Genomic DNA, 17,564 nt, shown 5'->3' with positions numbered 1-17,564 from the left:
CACTCATAAAATTTAGCCATTTAAATCCCATATATTAAATTCACTTTTTTATATCAGATAAACTTGCAATGAATTTGTGATTCTTCTGGGTCTGCAGCAGAGCGCTGTTTTCACTTTAAACAGCTGTGTTGTTAAAATTTCTTTTTATGTACAACTTGATGGTACCCATTTGCTTCACAATTAAGAGCCTAGCACCTACAAATGTTCAGCTAACCAGATTGTTAATTGGTATGTTTGTTTTACACTTTTTTTGTATAAATAGAAAACGCTCCTCTTGAAAGAAAACTGTTCAAAGGTTCACATGTTGCCTTCCTTGCATTTCTCAGGTTATTCACTTTTTACTTTTCCCTCTCCTCAGTGTCCAGAGGCATTACTGATAGAGGTTTCCTGTTATCTCTTCTATTCTCTGCTCCAAGGAAAGCTTTTTCCTTGGTAGAAATCAGCAGTTAATGTTTTCCTCAGAGGCAGCCAGCAGAAACTGAGCTAGCTTTAGACTAAAATCATCAGTAACAAAGAAAGTAATCTTATGCTGGTAATAAACTGAAAAAGGGTGGAAAAATGTTACAAAATACAACACTTTACAATGATTATTTGTGGTACTTAAGATAAATATTTAGCTTTGTTAGTCCTTGTGTATGTGCCTGAGTTTTTCTATTGGTAAATTACTTTTGCTTTCACCTCTCCTAGTATTTCTACCCAGTTCATCTGAATCCTCAAATTCCCTTAGGATTGTCTTCAGATAAAATTAGAAGCATAACTGCTTGACAAATGAGAGCATTCCTCTGTAAACATACAATGTCAGCACTTCTGTCATCTGATTTCTGAGTAGAATTTATTATATCAGCCATGAATAGCTTATGACCTGTCCCATGATGTGGGATTCATCTAACCAAATGCAGATGCAGCTGAGCCAGTCCCTCATTACAGTCAGGAGAGATGAATGGGAACTTTCAGAGTTCACTTCACCTCATGCCAAAGTAGATATATGGGGTGCCTGCACTGCAACCTACCTTTGTGTATTTTCTGCATGTAAAATAAATTGGAGAAATTGGTCATTTTTTTCTTTTATCTTTTGTGAAGAAACTTAGGCTGATTAGCTCAGATGCCTATACCTATCACAACCAAACTCTCAAGTTAGGATTGTCATAACCAGAGACCACTTATTTTCTCTGAAAGATGACTGGTTTTTTTTACCCAAGTTTCTCCTTGATTGCAGTCTTCTCAAGTGAAGGTTGTTGAGAAGTGGCCAGTAAATGGCCAAAACTATGGACTTTAGCCTCTTGGGAATTACCCTGACATGCTGCCAAACTCATTTATTTCTGTGGAACGGTGCAAGGGTCAAGAGGTCTTTAGAAAGCCTTATCCTAAGACACAGTCTATGACCTTGATGCCTCAATCAAGGGCCAAGCTAATGTATTGACAAAATGAGAGAGAACATCCATTTCAGGTTTTCTTTTAGTGATCATCTGCTTCACTTTGGTTTACCCAATAAACATAAACGCTTCTCTGCTGACACTGTGTCGGATTGTCAACGAAGTCAACGAACATAAAGCATTCTCAACAGCTACAATAATTCATGAGCATGCATATTTATGAAGATCATTTTTTGGTTAAATACTTGTTTTCTGTCTCACACTCACATACTTAAAGCCCTTGTCATATGTCCTGTTTAAAGTCTAATATGACTTGTGGGTTACCTTCTCCTTGGTCTGATAATGCTCAGCAGCAGCTGATGTGTCCCCAAAAGATTCCATCAGCTTGGAAAGAATTTCTGGAAATATGCAGAACTTCTCAGCTAGCCTACATGTTTGGAGGATGCCATTAACCAGCTCTGTCATATGAGCTAAACATAGCAGCGTTCAATAATGTACTGTTCAGAATGGAAATGGGAACACTGAGGATGATGCTGCATGTCAGCAAACAGGATGAAAAGGCAAAGGTCATGTTGCAAGGCAAAGATGATGAGCAGAAAGGCAGGTGACAGCAGCTCATATGACAGCATCTTTACACTCAGGACTGACATCCTCAGCAAAGGTGGACTTGGCAGATGGCCACACATCACTTTGCATGGGAAAGAACTTCAGAGTGCTGTTGAAAAAGGCTGCTAGTCTCACGTTCGAATCCTAGGCTCAGTTTACTGTAAAATGAGGAGTCTGTAAAGTCCAGCTACAGTGCTTTTACCAAATGATATACTACTAAGATGATGTTTGGGAATAACAGGGTTTTGACAGGAGACTATTTTTACTTTCTTAGTTCCAAATTAATACAAGGACATCTTCCCGCAACTCTCCCTCAAGATAATTATAGCATAAAATCAGTCTTCATAAGAAAAAAGAAACTGCAGATTTATGGAAGAACACAAGATTATAAATTATTTATTAAAATTCATCATTAAAATTGCATTTGAATTATGCAGAGTTAAACAATTAGCAAAGCAATCTGAAGTCTCTGAATTGTATAAAAAGCTGAAAAACACAGAAAGTCTAATAAAAAATTTCTAAAACTTCAGCTAGTCTATTGCATTAAGTACAAACAATGATCACAAAGCAAAGCTGGTATAAAAAAAAACATAAAGTATACTCAGCAAGTCTAATGGTTTATCCATTTCATCATGAGTTATCAGTAACTGGGCTAAAACCAGCACTTTTAAAAACTTTGTTGCATATCTATAATATACTTTAAATTTTTAAAATGTTTCTTTGTAATGAAAGGTTTCTTTGTAAGAATAATGCTTCCACATATTGTTTCTGGACGTTTTAAGAGTTGCAGCTTATAGCTTCTCTGATCTCTATTAATGCTGCGAATTTCTTGAATTTCAGACTGCATAAATAAATATTTTTGACAATTAGTTCATTTTAATTACTTTAAAGCAAAATGAACATCCATAAAAGGTAAATAAATGAACATTTAATTATGGAAATTTGCTATTGATTACTACAAATTGCTTCTAAAATGGGCATGTTCTTTTACTACTCTTAATTATTGTAATTAAGATTTTTGCATGTTAATGAGAATTGTTTTGAAATGGCAATTTCCACTTCTCTCTGTGTCTCTCAAGTAGGTAAGCACACACATTTTTTTCCCCTCTATCTAGAATATGTAAATAAGGAAAAGAACTTCCTAGAGTACATTCAAATTAAAAAGGGGCATAGTTCTATAATATCAAAATTAACATAAAACCATTTTAGACTTCTTTTTCTTTTAGAGGATTAAATCTCTCAGTCAGGAACAGCGAAATTGAAACATTCATGACGTATGTCAGTAAAAAAACAGAAAACAAGAAGGAGCAAGATTTCTCTAGTCACAGGCAGTATGACCAAATACAAAAATTATTAAAGATAAATTTAACCTTGCTTTAACCTAAGGCACAAGAAACAAAACACCCTAACCCCAAAAAAATACACTGGGTTGTTTGCCAATGAATATCTCATACACCAGCTAATGCTGTAATCATTTTTACTTTAATTGCCCTGAGAGTTTTATCTCATGTAGCCCCCTCCAATTTGCAAATTTTAAGTATTTCTCAGGAAGCCCATTGGAGACGGGATGTAGAACACCATCACTCAGAGGGTTTCACTCTCTGTGAGTTTCAGAGAACTGCAGCTTAGTGAAACTCTGCACATCTTAAATCAGAGTGGGAAACTCGCAAGCCCTGGGACTGAATATGGCCTGCAATTTTATTGCATGTCACTTGGGATCATATCATTTTTTCCTTCTACATTACTTCTGGCTAACACTCAGCTAGGTTTTAATTTATGGCCTACCAGTGTGTCTGAAAGAGCTATTTGGCCCTCAGTAAAGGAAAGGATATTCCAGGTTTAATTGAGAACATAAAATTCTACTTTGTGCCCTCTCGAGTCTTCCATGGAAAGTGTGGCTCACTGAGGTGGACAGTAACTGTTGAGGACTGTACTTACTGCATTGAAGTTGGGGAAGAGATTGACGGCTGCGGCAGTGTCCAGAGGAAACGGAAGAAATGGTTTAATATCCAGCGACGGCTGCAAAGGTGGAGCAGGAGGACGCACTAGGGCTGGAAGAGCAGGGCTCTGGCATGTACCACCTATATGCAGACAGAGACAGGCATTCAGTAAGTATTACGATAAGGAGGAAAACAACAACAGCAACAACAACATGACACCACAAAAAAAGCAACAATAAAAAGCCAATACTGGATTAAACAAATGCATTTTTATTTGTCCACAAATAACTGCATTCCTGAAAAAGGACACAGCTGACTCAGTGACTGTTGATTATAATTCTTTGCCAGTAATTGCTTCAGGTATCAATCTATCATTATTCAAAATTAGCTAATAAACCATTTCTCTTCCTGGATTATCTGGAACAATAGTTCAGCATGTGTCTGACTTCCCTTTAGAACTTCCGCTAGTCTCATTCTGCTATAACTTCAGTGTTTCATCCCAGCCCTGCTGCTCAAGCCTCCAAAGGCAAACTGTTCCAGAAGAAAAAGAACAACTAAATGTTTGTCTCAGCAAAAGTCACGTCATTTGCAGACTTTTGATTTTTTAATTAAGTGCTCACTCGTGGCGCTTGCAGCTTCAGAGTCAACCTAATGCTCGCAAATATAACATACCTTTCTGCCTAAACAGTTGATCAATACAAATCTAACAGTTTTCGCAGCCATCAAAATTCAGTTTATGGAAAGGTACTGGTGAACACTGTCTGCTCTTGCAAGGGGTGAAGCTGATTCAGACTCTGAACAACAGAAAGCTCCTCCCGGTTAATGCTACTAGACAGCAGTTCTGTGGGAACATAATGCAAATGAAGAAATCCCCTTGCATACCAATAAGTTGCTACCTGTTTGCAGCAGACCCTATTTTACTTATTTTGTTTGCCCCTTGCCATAGCCAGCTAGGAGCTGGAAGGATCCAAGCCCATTTTCTGCTTCCAATGTCTCCCGTGTTTTGGTTGCATTCCAAAACATCAATTCCCTGTTAATTAAAGACTATTTGGATCCTAGGAAGCTGTTAAAATATGCCAGTGCTCTTCTAATCTGAGAGGCAGGCAACAGACTGTAAAAACCTGCTGCTAAGAGTCCAAGAAACATTAGGAAAAAAAAAAAAAAGTTAGGGGAGTTTTACCCCAGTCATTGAACAGAGACATAGGCAGACAGACCAACACAGGGAGAAATCCAAATCCTGTTTATTTTTCCCTCTTGTTTATACAGACACTTCATTAGACAAGCTGCATACATTCTTTAAGAGCCCAAATATAAAGCAGTCAGAATGATATATGGAATCTCTCCATATTTGGCCAGCAAATCTGCTAACAAGGTTTGCAATTTAATGCACCTAATTGAGGGCTAACAGCACAGGATTTAATTAACCAGTTGTAGCATATCATCCACAGTTCTGCTTCTAGGTATAAAATCAGCTGGAGCCAAATTTTCAAAGACAGTATTTTTGCCAACTTTCAGCTCCTCCCTGAAGGAGTCGCTGAAAGGAAAACATCACCCACTAGTAAACCAAAGGTATTAGATTAGGGTTCACTCCAGATTCATGCTAGTTTTTGCCCCAGAGTAACTGTCATTTTTGGACTAACTTCTACATTTATCTCAATGCAAAAGCATGCAAAATCACTCTTTGAATGCAGTAGCTAGGGATATGGGCAAAAGAAAAGCAGAAAGCAAGAAGCTTTGCTTTCCATAGCTCACCAGCATAGAATCATCAAGTATTTCATGATTCCCATTGGCTTGGCAACTGCTACATTCCCGAGAAATTATTATATAAACAGTGTGAAAATAAATATAACAGGCCAGAATGATGATAAGGTAGTGTTCAACAGGCAAATCTCACTCCCCTCTGAAAAGGAAAGACCCATTAAGATAATTTTTAGATGCCGGAAATATTTTCTTTTTCCCAGATAAAGTTTTTACAGATCATGAAGCAAAGAAGTCACTACTACGAATAAAAACCTTACTAAGAAGTCTCTAGGTCGTACCTTAGATTGTACAGAAATGTCGAAGTGAGCATTCACCTGGCAACAGCAAAGAATTTGTAGCTGATTAAATGTGCTACAACTTACAGATGCAAACACAAACTGGACTGAGAAATATCACCTGTGCTTGGGGACGCAGCTCATCGAGTGTATTACGTCAGTGCTATGGAGGAGAGCCTTGCAGGTGTGGTTTACCTACAGCAACACCATTGCTATCCCATACTCTTCTAGGATACCATGCCATGAAGAATGAAATGCTTCTATTCTGTCATCCTTCCCGGTGGCATGACTATGCACTCACCCACCTGCTGTTGCCAGCCAGTGCTGTGCAAAGTCATCTGGGGACGAGAACACACTTTAAAAGGAAGAATTCAGCCAGCTCTGCAGGACCTTGGCTGAGACTCGAAGCCTCTGGAACAGAGCTTAAAATCTACCACAGTCCTGGCTACAGTGGCACAGAAAATGAATATATTCAGGAGCACAGCTGCTCTCTGCTTTTGCAATAGTGTCAGACATATCCCTTAATGATGGAGCATGTGATAGGTATCATGAAATTCGAGCTTTCACTTTAAAGAAATTCTCTATGTTTATGGCTGCAAAAATTAGCTTCTCTTTCCATTTACCATGTGCAGAGTTGTACTCTAGAATCAGCAACAGAAAACCTGAGGCAATGGCAACCATTTTTGTGACTCAGCTTAACCGAAAAGACTTTGAATAACATTTGGGAATGTCAATGTTAACTGCTTCCCATCTAATCCATTAGCAGAGGGATGGAGAGGGCTAGAAACTCCCTAGGAAGAGCTCTTGAAGAGCACGTGTAGAGAAATTTATTGTAAAGAAGGCAACATCAAGGGCACAAATGATGACAGAAGAAAAACTTGAGAACCAAGAAAGCCAAACTGAAGGGAAAGAAAGAGGAGTGCACTGAAACTCATAAAACAGAATTTACTTTGTAAATCTTCGGTGCTATGTGCGACAACAGCAGTTGTAGAAAATTACTATAGTAAGACATAAGCGCCTTTTAGTTATTCAGTGTTATTGAACACTGGATCAAGGTGAGGAACCACAAAGATTGCTTATGACTGTTTCAGTGTTCTGTACGTTAAGCTTGTAGAGAAAGACCTCCAAAGCTTCCCCTGTGCAGATGCAACACTGCTAATCAACATACAACGAAGCCTCAATGTCAGTTTTTTTACAGACTTCCTACCAGCAAGATTTGGAGTTCCACTCTGATCAATAAAGCCAGGATAACATCCCACACCACTGACAGGCTTTGTCCATAGCCTGTGCTTGATGTTGTCTATTATTATCTGAAGTTCGCATAGGCAACATTGCCAGAAACTAGGTGCATGCACGGTCTGATCTAAGAGATACAACAGTACCCCCAAAATGTAGGAGAGTGAGTAACACGCTACAATTTCTTAAAATAGGAATATGCTACTAGAAAAATACTAACATATTTACTAATTGTAGTGTTGCAAGAAGAGTCTTTCCAGCCCATTCGGATCCTAAATTGGAGATGAATGTTCCAGATATTCGGGAAATTCATGTAAATGTTTTTACCTTAATTTTCTTTGTAGAAGCTTAAGAATAATAACACTTAGAAGTTAATTAGCTCAGCATTTCAACCAAGATTGAAGTAATAATTTGTTTCTTCAATTTTCAGGCAATTCAAAACACAGGCAAGATAATTTCTTGGCTAGAGGCACTGGCAATACATCCAAAATACATGTGAGCAAACAAGTTTGAAGAAAAGCTTGCCACAAACCTTTGCTCCTTCTTGTATCTCTTGGAGACCGTTTTTGACAACGCCCCCAGTCTCAATCAAACTGTGGATTTTTACACATGGATGGACTTTTGTATGTCCTGTTGGGACTAAAGATTTTGCCCTACCACTATGTAATCTGGTTTGCAGTACTTTTAAGTACTTTTAAGTGCAGACTAGCAGCCAATTGTGCTCTGACCATACACAGCCTACATGGTGCAGACCTGCGTGCACCATTTGAGGTTCCTGCTCTTTGTGGTACACCCTACTCTAGCGGTTCTCCTTCAGAAACCACTGGTGATATGAAGTTCATTACTACTGCTTCATCAGGCAGAGGTCAAGATCCCCATCCCTCAGGTCTTCTAACAAACAGTTCAACACTCTGACAACTGTGTATTGCTATATTTTGTGACTTGGCTGTAGAGAAAGACATGAAACATCTTCCCCTGTGTATCCTTTCCTCATGCACAGTCTCATTCCTAATTCTTTAAACTCAACTGCAGGTTTAGTTTCCAAAAGAAGAATCACCAGATCTATTATCAAATAGCCTCTCCTAAGGAAACATCCAGCTGAGATTTTGCAGACACAAATAATGTAGATAATTGTTTGCAATACATTTGGAATTTGGAGGTATGTAAACTGGGCAGGAACTCTAAACTAATACCCCATTAATCTAAATCTTTTGCAGTTCTTCCATCACTAACTATTACCACCATAAACACTGAGTGAAAAAGCAAATCTCTGCAGAATTCTACTTTCATTCCTTCACTACTTTGTAATTCTCTCCTTCTGGACATGTGTACAGCCATTTTCAATACAACAGAGATACTCTAAAGTAATGTTCTATTTCCCTTCCATCCTGGAGTTTGTTTTCAGTATCATAATTTGTTTCCTCCAAGATATGGATATTCCCAAGTTTTCTACCCTACCTCACACCTCTCCCAACATTTCCATGATAGTTTATTTGAGGTCAAAACAATACACACATTCTGCCTTGGGAGAGGTTCAGAGAACCTTTCAGCTGGTAACTTCAAAAAGTATCATTAATATTTTTTATATAGGATCCTAATACCTGTCAGTTCACACCCAGTAAGTGTCACAATATATCCTAGAGACCTTGAGCCCAAAGAAGATTTTTTTTTCCTAGAAAATTTTCAACAAAAGTAGCTCAGGCTATTTTAAAGTATAAAAACGAAGGGCTATGTGGGCACCTCATGTTCCATCTTACAAATGCTAAGAAACCTACATTTGGATAACTCAACATGAGCTAGAACTTTTAATTCATTATGACTTCAGTTTGCCAGTGAGCCAAAGAAAAGGTATGTCTGACAGGACTTTCCTCAAAAAGACAACAAAGATGTAAGTAATTAAGAACAATAGGCTAGCCATGCTAAATAATGAACTTTCTTTATCTGAAATATTAGATATCACGTTTAAGACTTCACAGAATCTCATCAAATGGGAAGTTTAAAACAGACAAAGACAAAAGAATAATCTGGGATATAACACAGATAATGTGACACGAACTGTAGATCTTGGTTTTAGGGATTAGCTTAATGTAATTTGTCATGACCTGTAGTAACTAGGGTACTCCCTTCTATCACTGTATGATAATCTTCAGCTTTGCAACAGATACGTTTCTTAAAAAATGCTGTACTGTTATTTTAAAGGTAAGTTCAGTTCCATAAGTAGTACCAGTGATCTAGTCTGACATGGCAAACTACTTATTAGTAGTTATTATACTGTTAAAGTGACTAAAATATGAACTCAGCATACAGAAAGTTAGCAAGTAAGCAACCTGTACCTTTTATGTGCATAAACAGATACACTTGTTAATTTTAAATATTTAATTTTAATAAGCTACATTTATCCCCATATTATTTTGTATGGACTGAAAGGAGGTTATGTCAAAATAAAGAAAAAAGGCAACTGTATTGAGTATTTGACACCGATTAGAAAAGAAGAACCCTCAAAATGGAGCTCCAGTCACATCAGCCTTGATCCCACTGACTCTCCTGAGACAACTTGAAGATCAAGTACGCTGTTGGCAATACAAGCTTTCCTTTCATAGGTTTTGCTGTTAGTAATGTTAACAGTGGCTAGTCACTTTGAAGAGGATGAATGCAACACTGTCTCAGCTGTGGAGATCTGCAAGTAATTGATTTTTCAGTTCACTGCCCAAACCAAAAAAATAAAGATGGTTGAGGGGAGAGTGGGGGGCAGGAAATCATTGTGTCAGCTGAAACATTTATTTCACCCAAAATGAAATTCTATAGTTTGTACTTGGATACTTAACCATTTTTAGTATTTAAAAACTGGCAAATATCAAACATCCAAACCCAAATAATTCAAAACTACTCATTACAAAAATATTTTCTAAGTTCTTTCCCTCTTTTCTTCCCTTCCTCTTTTTTAAAATAGAGTAAAACTCTTCCAGATTGGCACACACCAGTACCCACTATTTATTTATACAGTGCATTTTTTAGCACATACACTATTCACCTGGAAAGTTTGAATCAGCCCTGGTCACTTGCTGCTATTCAAAGTATGATTTGTCTAGAGACAATATTTATTCTATGATTCCTGCAAAGTGAACTAGTTTAGAAAAATAATTCTTTTTTTATTATGATTATTAGTTTTAGAAGCCTGTGGCTATGCATCATACTGTTTTTTCTTTCACACTTAGTAGCATTTTGAAAAACATAAAACCATGTATATTGATGCAAGAATTTTAATTGAAAAATATACCCCTCTGTACACCCAAAGGAGTAGATTTGTCTTTTCATTGTGGAGAGTCTTGTGAAACTACTATTATGATACTGGACTGGGAAAATGCAGACACAAATTTGCATGAATACTCTGACATTGATTATTTCCTTTCATTACTGCCCTTAATTTTAGTAAACAAGCTCAGATTCCTGCTCCCCATTTGCCACCTTATTCCATCCTGTTTCTCTGCCATTATCCATCTCCATTAAGAGACAGATAGGCCCAGGTCACAGACAATAAAGTCCAGTCTCTCTGAAGAGGATCAAAGTGCACAGAACTGTGCAGACCTTACCCACCTCAGGCCAAAAGGATGTGAATGTCAGAACCTTCATGAACCCTGCAAAGTGCCACCCCTTTCCCTCCATATGCAGAATATGCTATGGTCCACAAAAAACACTTTACTGATTATTTTTTTAAATTAAACAAAATCTACTGAAAAAACATTATCCAAATTTCAGCGCTTAACACTGTTTAGTGATGGATTCCACTAACATGTTACAGGCAACATCTTGTATGGATTATAAGTTGCATGAGGGCAGCAAATAAGTTTTTTTATTTTATCACCATAACCTACCTAATTGAGCTGTTCGGAATCCTTTGAGGTTTTATTCCAGTTGGTCAGACTAATTTGGATGATTTTTTTTTTCCTATTGGAAGATGCTGGATCACTGAAGATTAAATGATCCAAAACTAATGTTCTATTTTCTGTGAAGGTCTGGCTGTTTCTAGTAGAAGGAAACAATGAGAAATTGTCCAGCTTGACCACCTTGCTTATTACCAGCTGTCCATACCAAGTACCAGCCACACCAGGTACCAGAGAATTAGAAAGACCAAGACTGCTATCATGGCTTTGGAGGAGACAAACAAGCAAAATGCCCATGAACCACAGCTCTCATTACACTTGAGAATGGAGGAGCTTTTAATTTCCATTTGCCTTACAAAAGATAATAAAATGTTAAATATGCAAGGCTGGTATTAATTCTCAGGACATTTATACATGACAAGATATTATCTCAATTTTTCTAGAACAGACAGAATAAGTCACCTGCTCACAGCTCACTCAGGAGTTTGTGGCAGGTCAAGGAACTGAGCCTTAAGTCCCTAAAGTTAGTGCTCTTGAGCACTGCAACATCCTTCCCTGGTTTTGGTCTAGTAGTGAATTGAACACATGTTCACTCATACGCGAGTGACATCAAGACAGGCAATGTCAAAACCTGTTCTTCCATCCTAGCTTTAAATGCTAGAGAGAAGATGAGCAGACTGATGAGTACCCATAAATTTCTTTACTTTTGGCAAACTATGCATTCACAGCTCTATTCTGCAGTTCCTTCCCCTGTTGCTCATGTTTGATACAAGTTTCTGCTTTCGTTTAGTAAGAAAGCGAATCCAAGGAAGGGAAAAGCCTGCCTTGCCTAGTGAGATAGAAATATATAGACATTCCTACCACCAAGCAGTGATGCCAGGCCAGAATAGTCTGTATATCAAAAGAAAAACAGCTTTCCCTTCTCTTCTCATCACCACAAGGTCTTCATCTTGACTAGTTATTCCCACATAAAACTCCTATTTACAGTTTGATTTCCAGCCTGCAGCAGAAGGATTTACATTCAGAATCAAGCTAAGGTGCATCTTGAGGTGTGTGGGAAGCACAGGTGCACTGAAATCAGTGAAGTTAGAGGAAGGGACCAGTGTTATAAATGTGCATTTCCCCAAAAATGCATGTACAGTGTTTCTCTACAGCTTTCAGCAGATAAAGAAATTTTCTGACAGTGACAGACTGACCGCATCATTATTGACTAGTGCACTGTGGATGTCTACTAACCAGTGGGTGTGAGTATGTGGTTAGTAACCTCCACTGGAGATATACCAAATATAACCAGCTACAGGCCCAGTAAAAATGTTGCTACAAACAAAGTGGATCCAAGAACTGAACAACAGGGAGGAAGTTGCTGAAGGGCATTAAGAGTTACCCCAAAGTATTCTCTATGCTCCCCTGGGGTCACACTCTCCCCCCATAAAGAAAGAAGTAAAATAAAGCAAAAACACAGGCATCAGCCAAGTATTATAAAAATCACATTACTTTTAAAGCTTTATGCTTTTTGACATTTAAAAAAATCTTTGACCTGGCATATTCTGAAGTTGCACTTTTCTGATGTTTTCATAAAGGTCATGTTTACGGTATAATGAGCACAGATTTCCAAGGGTTATTAATCAGAACACAGTATTGCACACAGATTTTCAAAGACTCTTTCATTTTTCTGATGAATATATTAGCAATTTTAAAAGTGCCCTTTTTTCAAAAGCATGCTTGGGAAGGAAATAACAATTAACTTCTGATGTCTTTACTTTAAATGAAACAAGCATACAACTGAGACAAATATAGAACTAATACGGAATGGACACACTCCACTAGCACACTCTATGAGGATAGTGCTGTGCAGCAATGACTCTTCCATTTAGCAGTGGGAAAGCTCAACTTCACCAGGTTTTATTAATAATTCACTGGAAATAGTTTTTACACATTTTTAACTGCATAGTGCAAGAGTAAGTGGAACTTAAAGGAAACAATTATTGCAAGTTTCCAGAGCACCACTTTGCTCTTCTGCTAGCTGTCAAAACTCTGCTGTGTTACTGAATAACAGGTAGGTTGACGTGGTACACACATATATATATAAATGGTACACATATACAGTTTTAAACTATTAAGCTTATGGTCTTTCACAAGTAAGAGGTATTATTTCTTGCTGAACATAAATGGGGAGAAAAACTAGGGTGGAACCAAAAGCACAGGATTTACAAATGGATAATGACAGCAGCCACAGACACATTAGACAGAAGTGAGTTTTAAAAGATAAACTTCTGGACATAAGTCACTATACAGTTCATAGTAGTTCGAAAGATACTTGTTAAGAGAAATTATATATCATCTCATAATTTTTCTTCTATACATTCCTAAATTAAAAAGACTTTAAGTCATTTGACTCAGGAACTTTTCCCACTAATGAAATACCTGATTTCTACTCTGAATGAAATATCTGAAGTTCTAAAAGAAAAGTAAACTGAATGAGCAAACGTTAATATCTTTCATATCATTCTTTCTCAGGGTGTAAGATCAGAAAAAAACTATCAAATCATGTGGCCTGATCATCTCTAAGCCCCGAAACATTACTTTTCTTAAAACTTCTACTACACTTTTAACGAAACTAAACCAGTTCAGCCCTCAGGAGATAGAGCTGTTTGTGCAAAAAACCCAAGAGCCTGAGGCTCCATCTGTGACCAAGACTTCCTGGAAAACGAAGGCGATGAAAAATTGAAGTCATCCTAGCAGGCAATCCATGTTTTGTATTGAGAAGAAACACAAAGGAAAAATAGACAGTTCTTGGCAGTTTGCTGTCCCCATAGAGACAGGGGAAGAGAGGGATAATATGTTTAGTTAACTGTTAAGTTTGAGCTTTACTAGAACAGAGTTTTATGCCACCTAAAAGCACACATGCAGTGTGTCAAGTAATGACTAATCTCTGGATTTTCATCATCAGGCAACTAAAATAAAAAAAGGCCAATTGCACTCTTCCTATCTCCTGCTAAGTACCTCCTGAATACATGAAGATATGATTAGAGTCATTCCCTTCAGCATTAAGCAGTTGAGGTCAGTTTACATCACACTGTCTTATGGGTACATGAAATCAGATGTTTCTTTGTTGCTCCATTGCCCAAAACTGAAGGTTAACTACAGTGACTTCACTATAGCAAGTTGGGCACACACGTAAGACAAAAACCATGCACACTAACAAGATAGCAGCCTTTCCGTATGAAGAGATGAGTCATTTAATTCACCAGAAATTGCAGATTGTCACCAGCTTTCTTAGAACCTTTGCTTTGTTGCACTGATCAACACATTGGCCATTCTTCATTTGACTGATGAAGACTGGGGGTGCAAATGATTAGCAGGTTCTGGATTGTGGCACAGGGTTTTTAGTTCAGCAAGGTGTCAACCATGAAAGGAGAGCAGGTGCTGATAAAGCATAGAATCCTCAAGGTGGTGTTAAAGGCAAGGAGTTTGCATCAAATTTGGGAGAGCAAAAAGTAGATAAGAAAGAAAGGGAAGTTAAAGGGAAGCAAGAAGGCAACAGGCAGAACAAGAATGGAAATAAAAGAATGGGATGTTGGAAATCAATGGGAAAAATCCTGTGCTGCCATTCAGCGAGACCTGGACAGGCTGGAGAGTTGGGCGGGGAATAACCTGATGAAATTTAACAAGGGAAAGTGTAGAGTCCTGCATCTGGGCAGGAACAACCCCAGGTTCCAGTATAGGTTGGGGAATGATCTATTAGAGAGCAGTGTAGGGGAAAGGGACCTGGGGGTCCTGGTGGACAGCAGGATGACCGTGAGCCAGCACTGTGCCCTTGTGGCCAGGAAGGCCAATGGCATCTTCGGGTGTATTACAAGGGGGGTGGTCAGTAGATCAAGAGAGGTCCTCCTCCTTCTCTACTCTGCCCTGGTGAGACCCCATCTGCCTCTCAGTTCAAGAAGGACAGAGAACTGCTGGAGAGGGTCCAGCGTAGGGCAACAAAAATGATGAAGGGAGCGGAGCACCTCCCTTATGAAGAAAGGCTGAGGGAGCTGGGTCTCTTTAGTTTGGAGGAGACTGAGGGGTGGCCTTATTAATCTTTATAAATATATAAAGCGTGAGTGCCACAAGGATGGAGCCAGGCTCTTCTTGGTGGCAAACAATGATAGGACAAGGGGTAATGGGATCAAGCTGGAACACAAGAGGTTCCACTTAAATTTGAGAAAAAACTTCTTCTCAGTGAGGGTAACAGAGCACTGGAACAGGCTGCCCAGGGAGGTTGTGGAGTCTCCTACTCTGGAGACATTCAAAACCCGCCTGGATATGTTCCTGTGCGACCTCACCTAGGCGTTCCTGCTCCAGCAGGGGGATTGGACTAGATGATCTTTTGAGGTCCCTTCCAATCCCAAACATACTGTGATACTGTGAAATCTGAACCTCAGCCAGAATCAATTAAACACATGTTTTATGGAAATTCTATATCCAGACACAGATCTAGTTTTAATAAAGTTTAAATAGAAGGTGTTATAACATATTTTTAAAAAGTGATAGTAACATACTTTAAAAGTAATAGTTGTGTAACTGTATTGTATTTAGAAAATACTAACATCATTGCTAAAACTATTTCTTGCACACTGCTCTTGTGCAATTCATTTTTTTTTATTTTTTCTTTTTAAACGGAGATAAATAAGTGCAATATGACATGAATAAAAGTTTTTCTTTACTTCCAAAAACTGTGGAATTGTACTTCTTCAGACACTATTACAGATTAGAAAATAGCTACACCCTATATACAGCCTCTATATTCAAAAAGTGTAGGCAAAAATAAACACCATGATGCAATATAACAGAAAGTTTTATTAGGACTAGTGAAGAAAGCATAGGTTTTCCTATCTATGATAAAGATCATTTGAACATATTTTATACAGTGGTCTGTAAGAGCATTGGCCCACATATACTAATGCTGTGGAGTAGGAGTTGAATCCAACTCTCTACGTAAAACATGCCTATAAAGTAAAAAAAAGTTTTTCAAGAGAAGAAAATGATGTCTTGCCATTCTCTATAGACGGGGGAAAAGCACCACTGCTTTTGCAGACAAGACATAAAGGACAAAAGAAATTTTTGTCCTATTTTCCAGAAACACAGGCATGTCAGGCCCAATTTATCTAATCCATGACATGTTGGATGCTCCAGGCTGGATCCAGAGAAATAGATAAAGGCATGTCCTCCACAGATATAACGAATGGGAATCCCTGCCCCTGGCTAATATAAATTGTGCTTGTTGATGGGTAATTCTATTGATTACAACTGAGTTACATTTACACATGTACACATAAGAGTTTTCAGTAAAGCATCATAAAGTATTGGCCAAAAAAATACAAACCTAACCCAACAATATGTTCACATTTCTCTAAGCTATATGAAATTTGTTACAATTTTTTAGCTTTTCTGTATCCTATCCAAATGTTTCTTAAGAGTGTTTTACTATTGTGTGACGTAAAATTATTCCATGATAAATCCACATGTTGTTATTCACTCCGTTCAGACCTTCTTCCTCATCCAAAAAACAATTATATTTTTATAGGTTCTGTCACAGATTTTGTCATAAGGTTTCCTGAGTCAACCACACAGCTTGTAGCTGTAAACAAAAGGCTGCAGGACAGTATCTTGGGTATCTTTGGTTACCATTTTATATGGGAAAATTTCTAAAAGACCCCCCCAAAAAAGGTGGCAAGGAATGATCTGCATACCAATGTGCAGTTTTCACTGCTTGCTAGGGATGGCGAGGCATGGTGGAAGGCACAAATACTATTCATCTGCATTTTTACATAGGTCAGGAACAGCCTAAAGCCTTTTCTAAAGAAAAAAAGAAGATGATAAGAGCTCAAGTAATAATACTTTTCCTGACCTGTTCTTCAGTCATCCTAGCTATGGTCTGGTCCCCTGTCAATGCATCTTACAATGTCACAGTCCCTGTCCAAGGAACTAAATATAGGAGAGATATAAAACATTTATGTAACTTTTTACGGAGCTCCCTTCTTGCTCATGCAATCACCCTTCTCAGAATATTTACTTATAGCCCTATACAGCTCTTAAAATTTTACTCTCTGTGCATCAAAATTCAGGCTACACATTCACCAATTTTGCCTTCACAGTTATTCATGTTCTATAATCCAGCATTTCTTAAAGTAACTCTAAACACATTTAGAAACAGGCCTAGTATAAAAACAACCCACCTCAAACATTTCAGTTCTTTCCACTCATCTACCACGTTACTAAGCTGCTTGAAAAAATCAAGCCTTGGGCAAAACACAGAAAAACTGTCAGTCCACAGGAAAAAGAAAAATGTCTCAGTTAGGATGTTTTGTTTAATTTTTAAGCCTCCCTCTGACAGAAAGACAAAACAAAACAGAAGAACTAACCTCAGTTCTGCTACGTAACACAGTTACTTGAGAGATATGAAAGCAAATGTGGTTTTCAAAAGGCAGTGCTAACAGTCCTTGTAAGCAT

General features: G+C 38.0%; 1 protein-coding gene across 4 annotated transcripts in view; it reads right to left on the bottom strand.

Moving 5' to 3' along the window:
* ZNF385D (zinc finger protein 385D) overlaps window positions 1-17,564 on the bottom strand; it is a 422,321-nt gene that overhangs the window by 130,783 nt on the left and 273,974 nt on the right. For all 4 annotated transcript variants that reach the window (XM_065831194.2, XM_071804956.1, XM_071804957.1 and 1 more), the window contains one exon: window positions 3,918-4,060. In XM_065831194.2, coding sequence (XP_065687266.1) covers window positions 3,918-4,060 — 143 coding nt within the window. The remainder of the gene's footprint in view (window positions 1-3,917; window positions 4,061-17,564) is intronic.

The sequence above is a fragment of the Patagioenas fasciata genome, chromosome 2, assembly GCF_037038585.1.
Source record: "Patagioenas fasciata isolate bPatFas1 chromosome 2, bPatFas1.hap1, whole genome shotgun sequence".
NCBI classification, from domain to species: domain Eukaryota; kingdom Metazoa; phylum Chordata; class Aves; order Columbiformes; family Columbidae; genus Patagioenas; species Patagioenas fasciata.
This window is presented reverse-complemented; position numbering and strand designations above follow the sequence as displayed.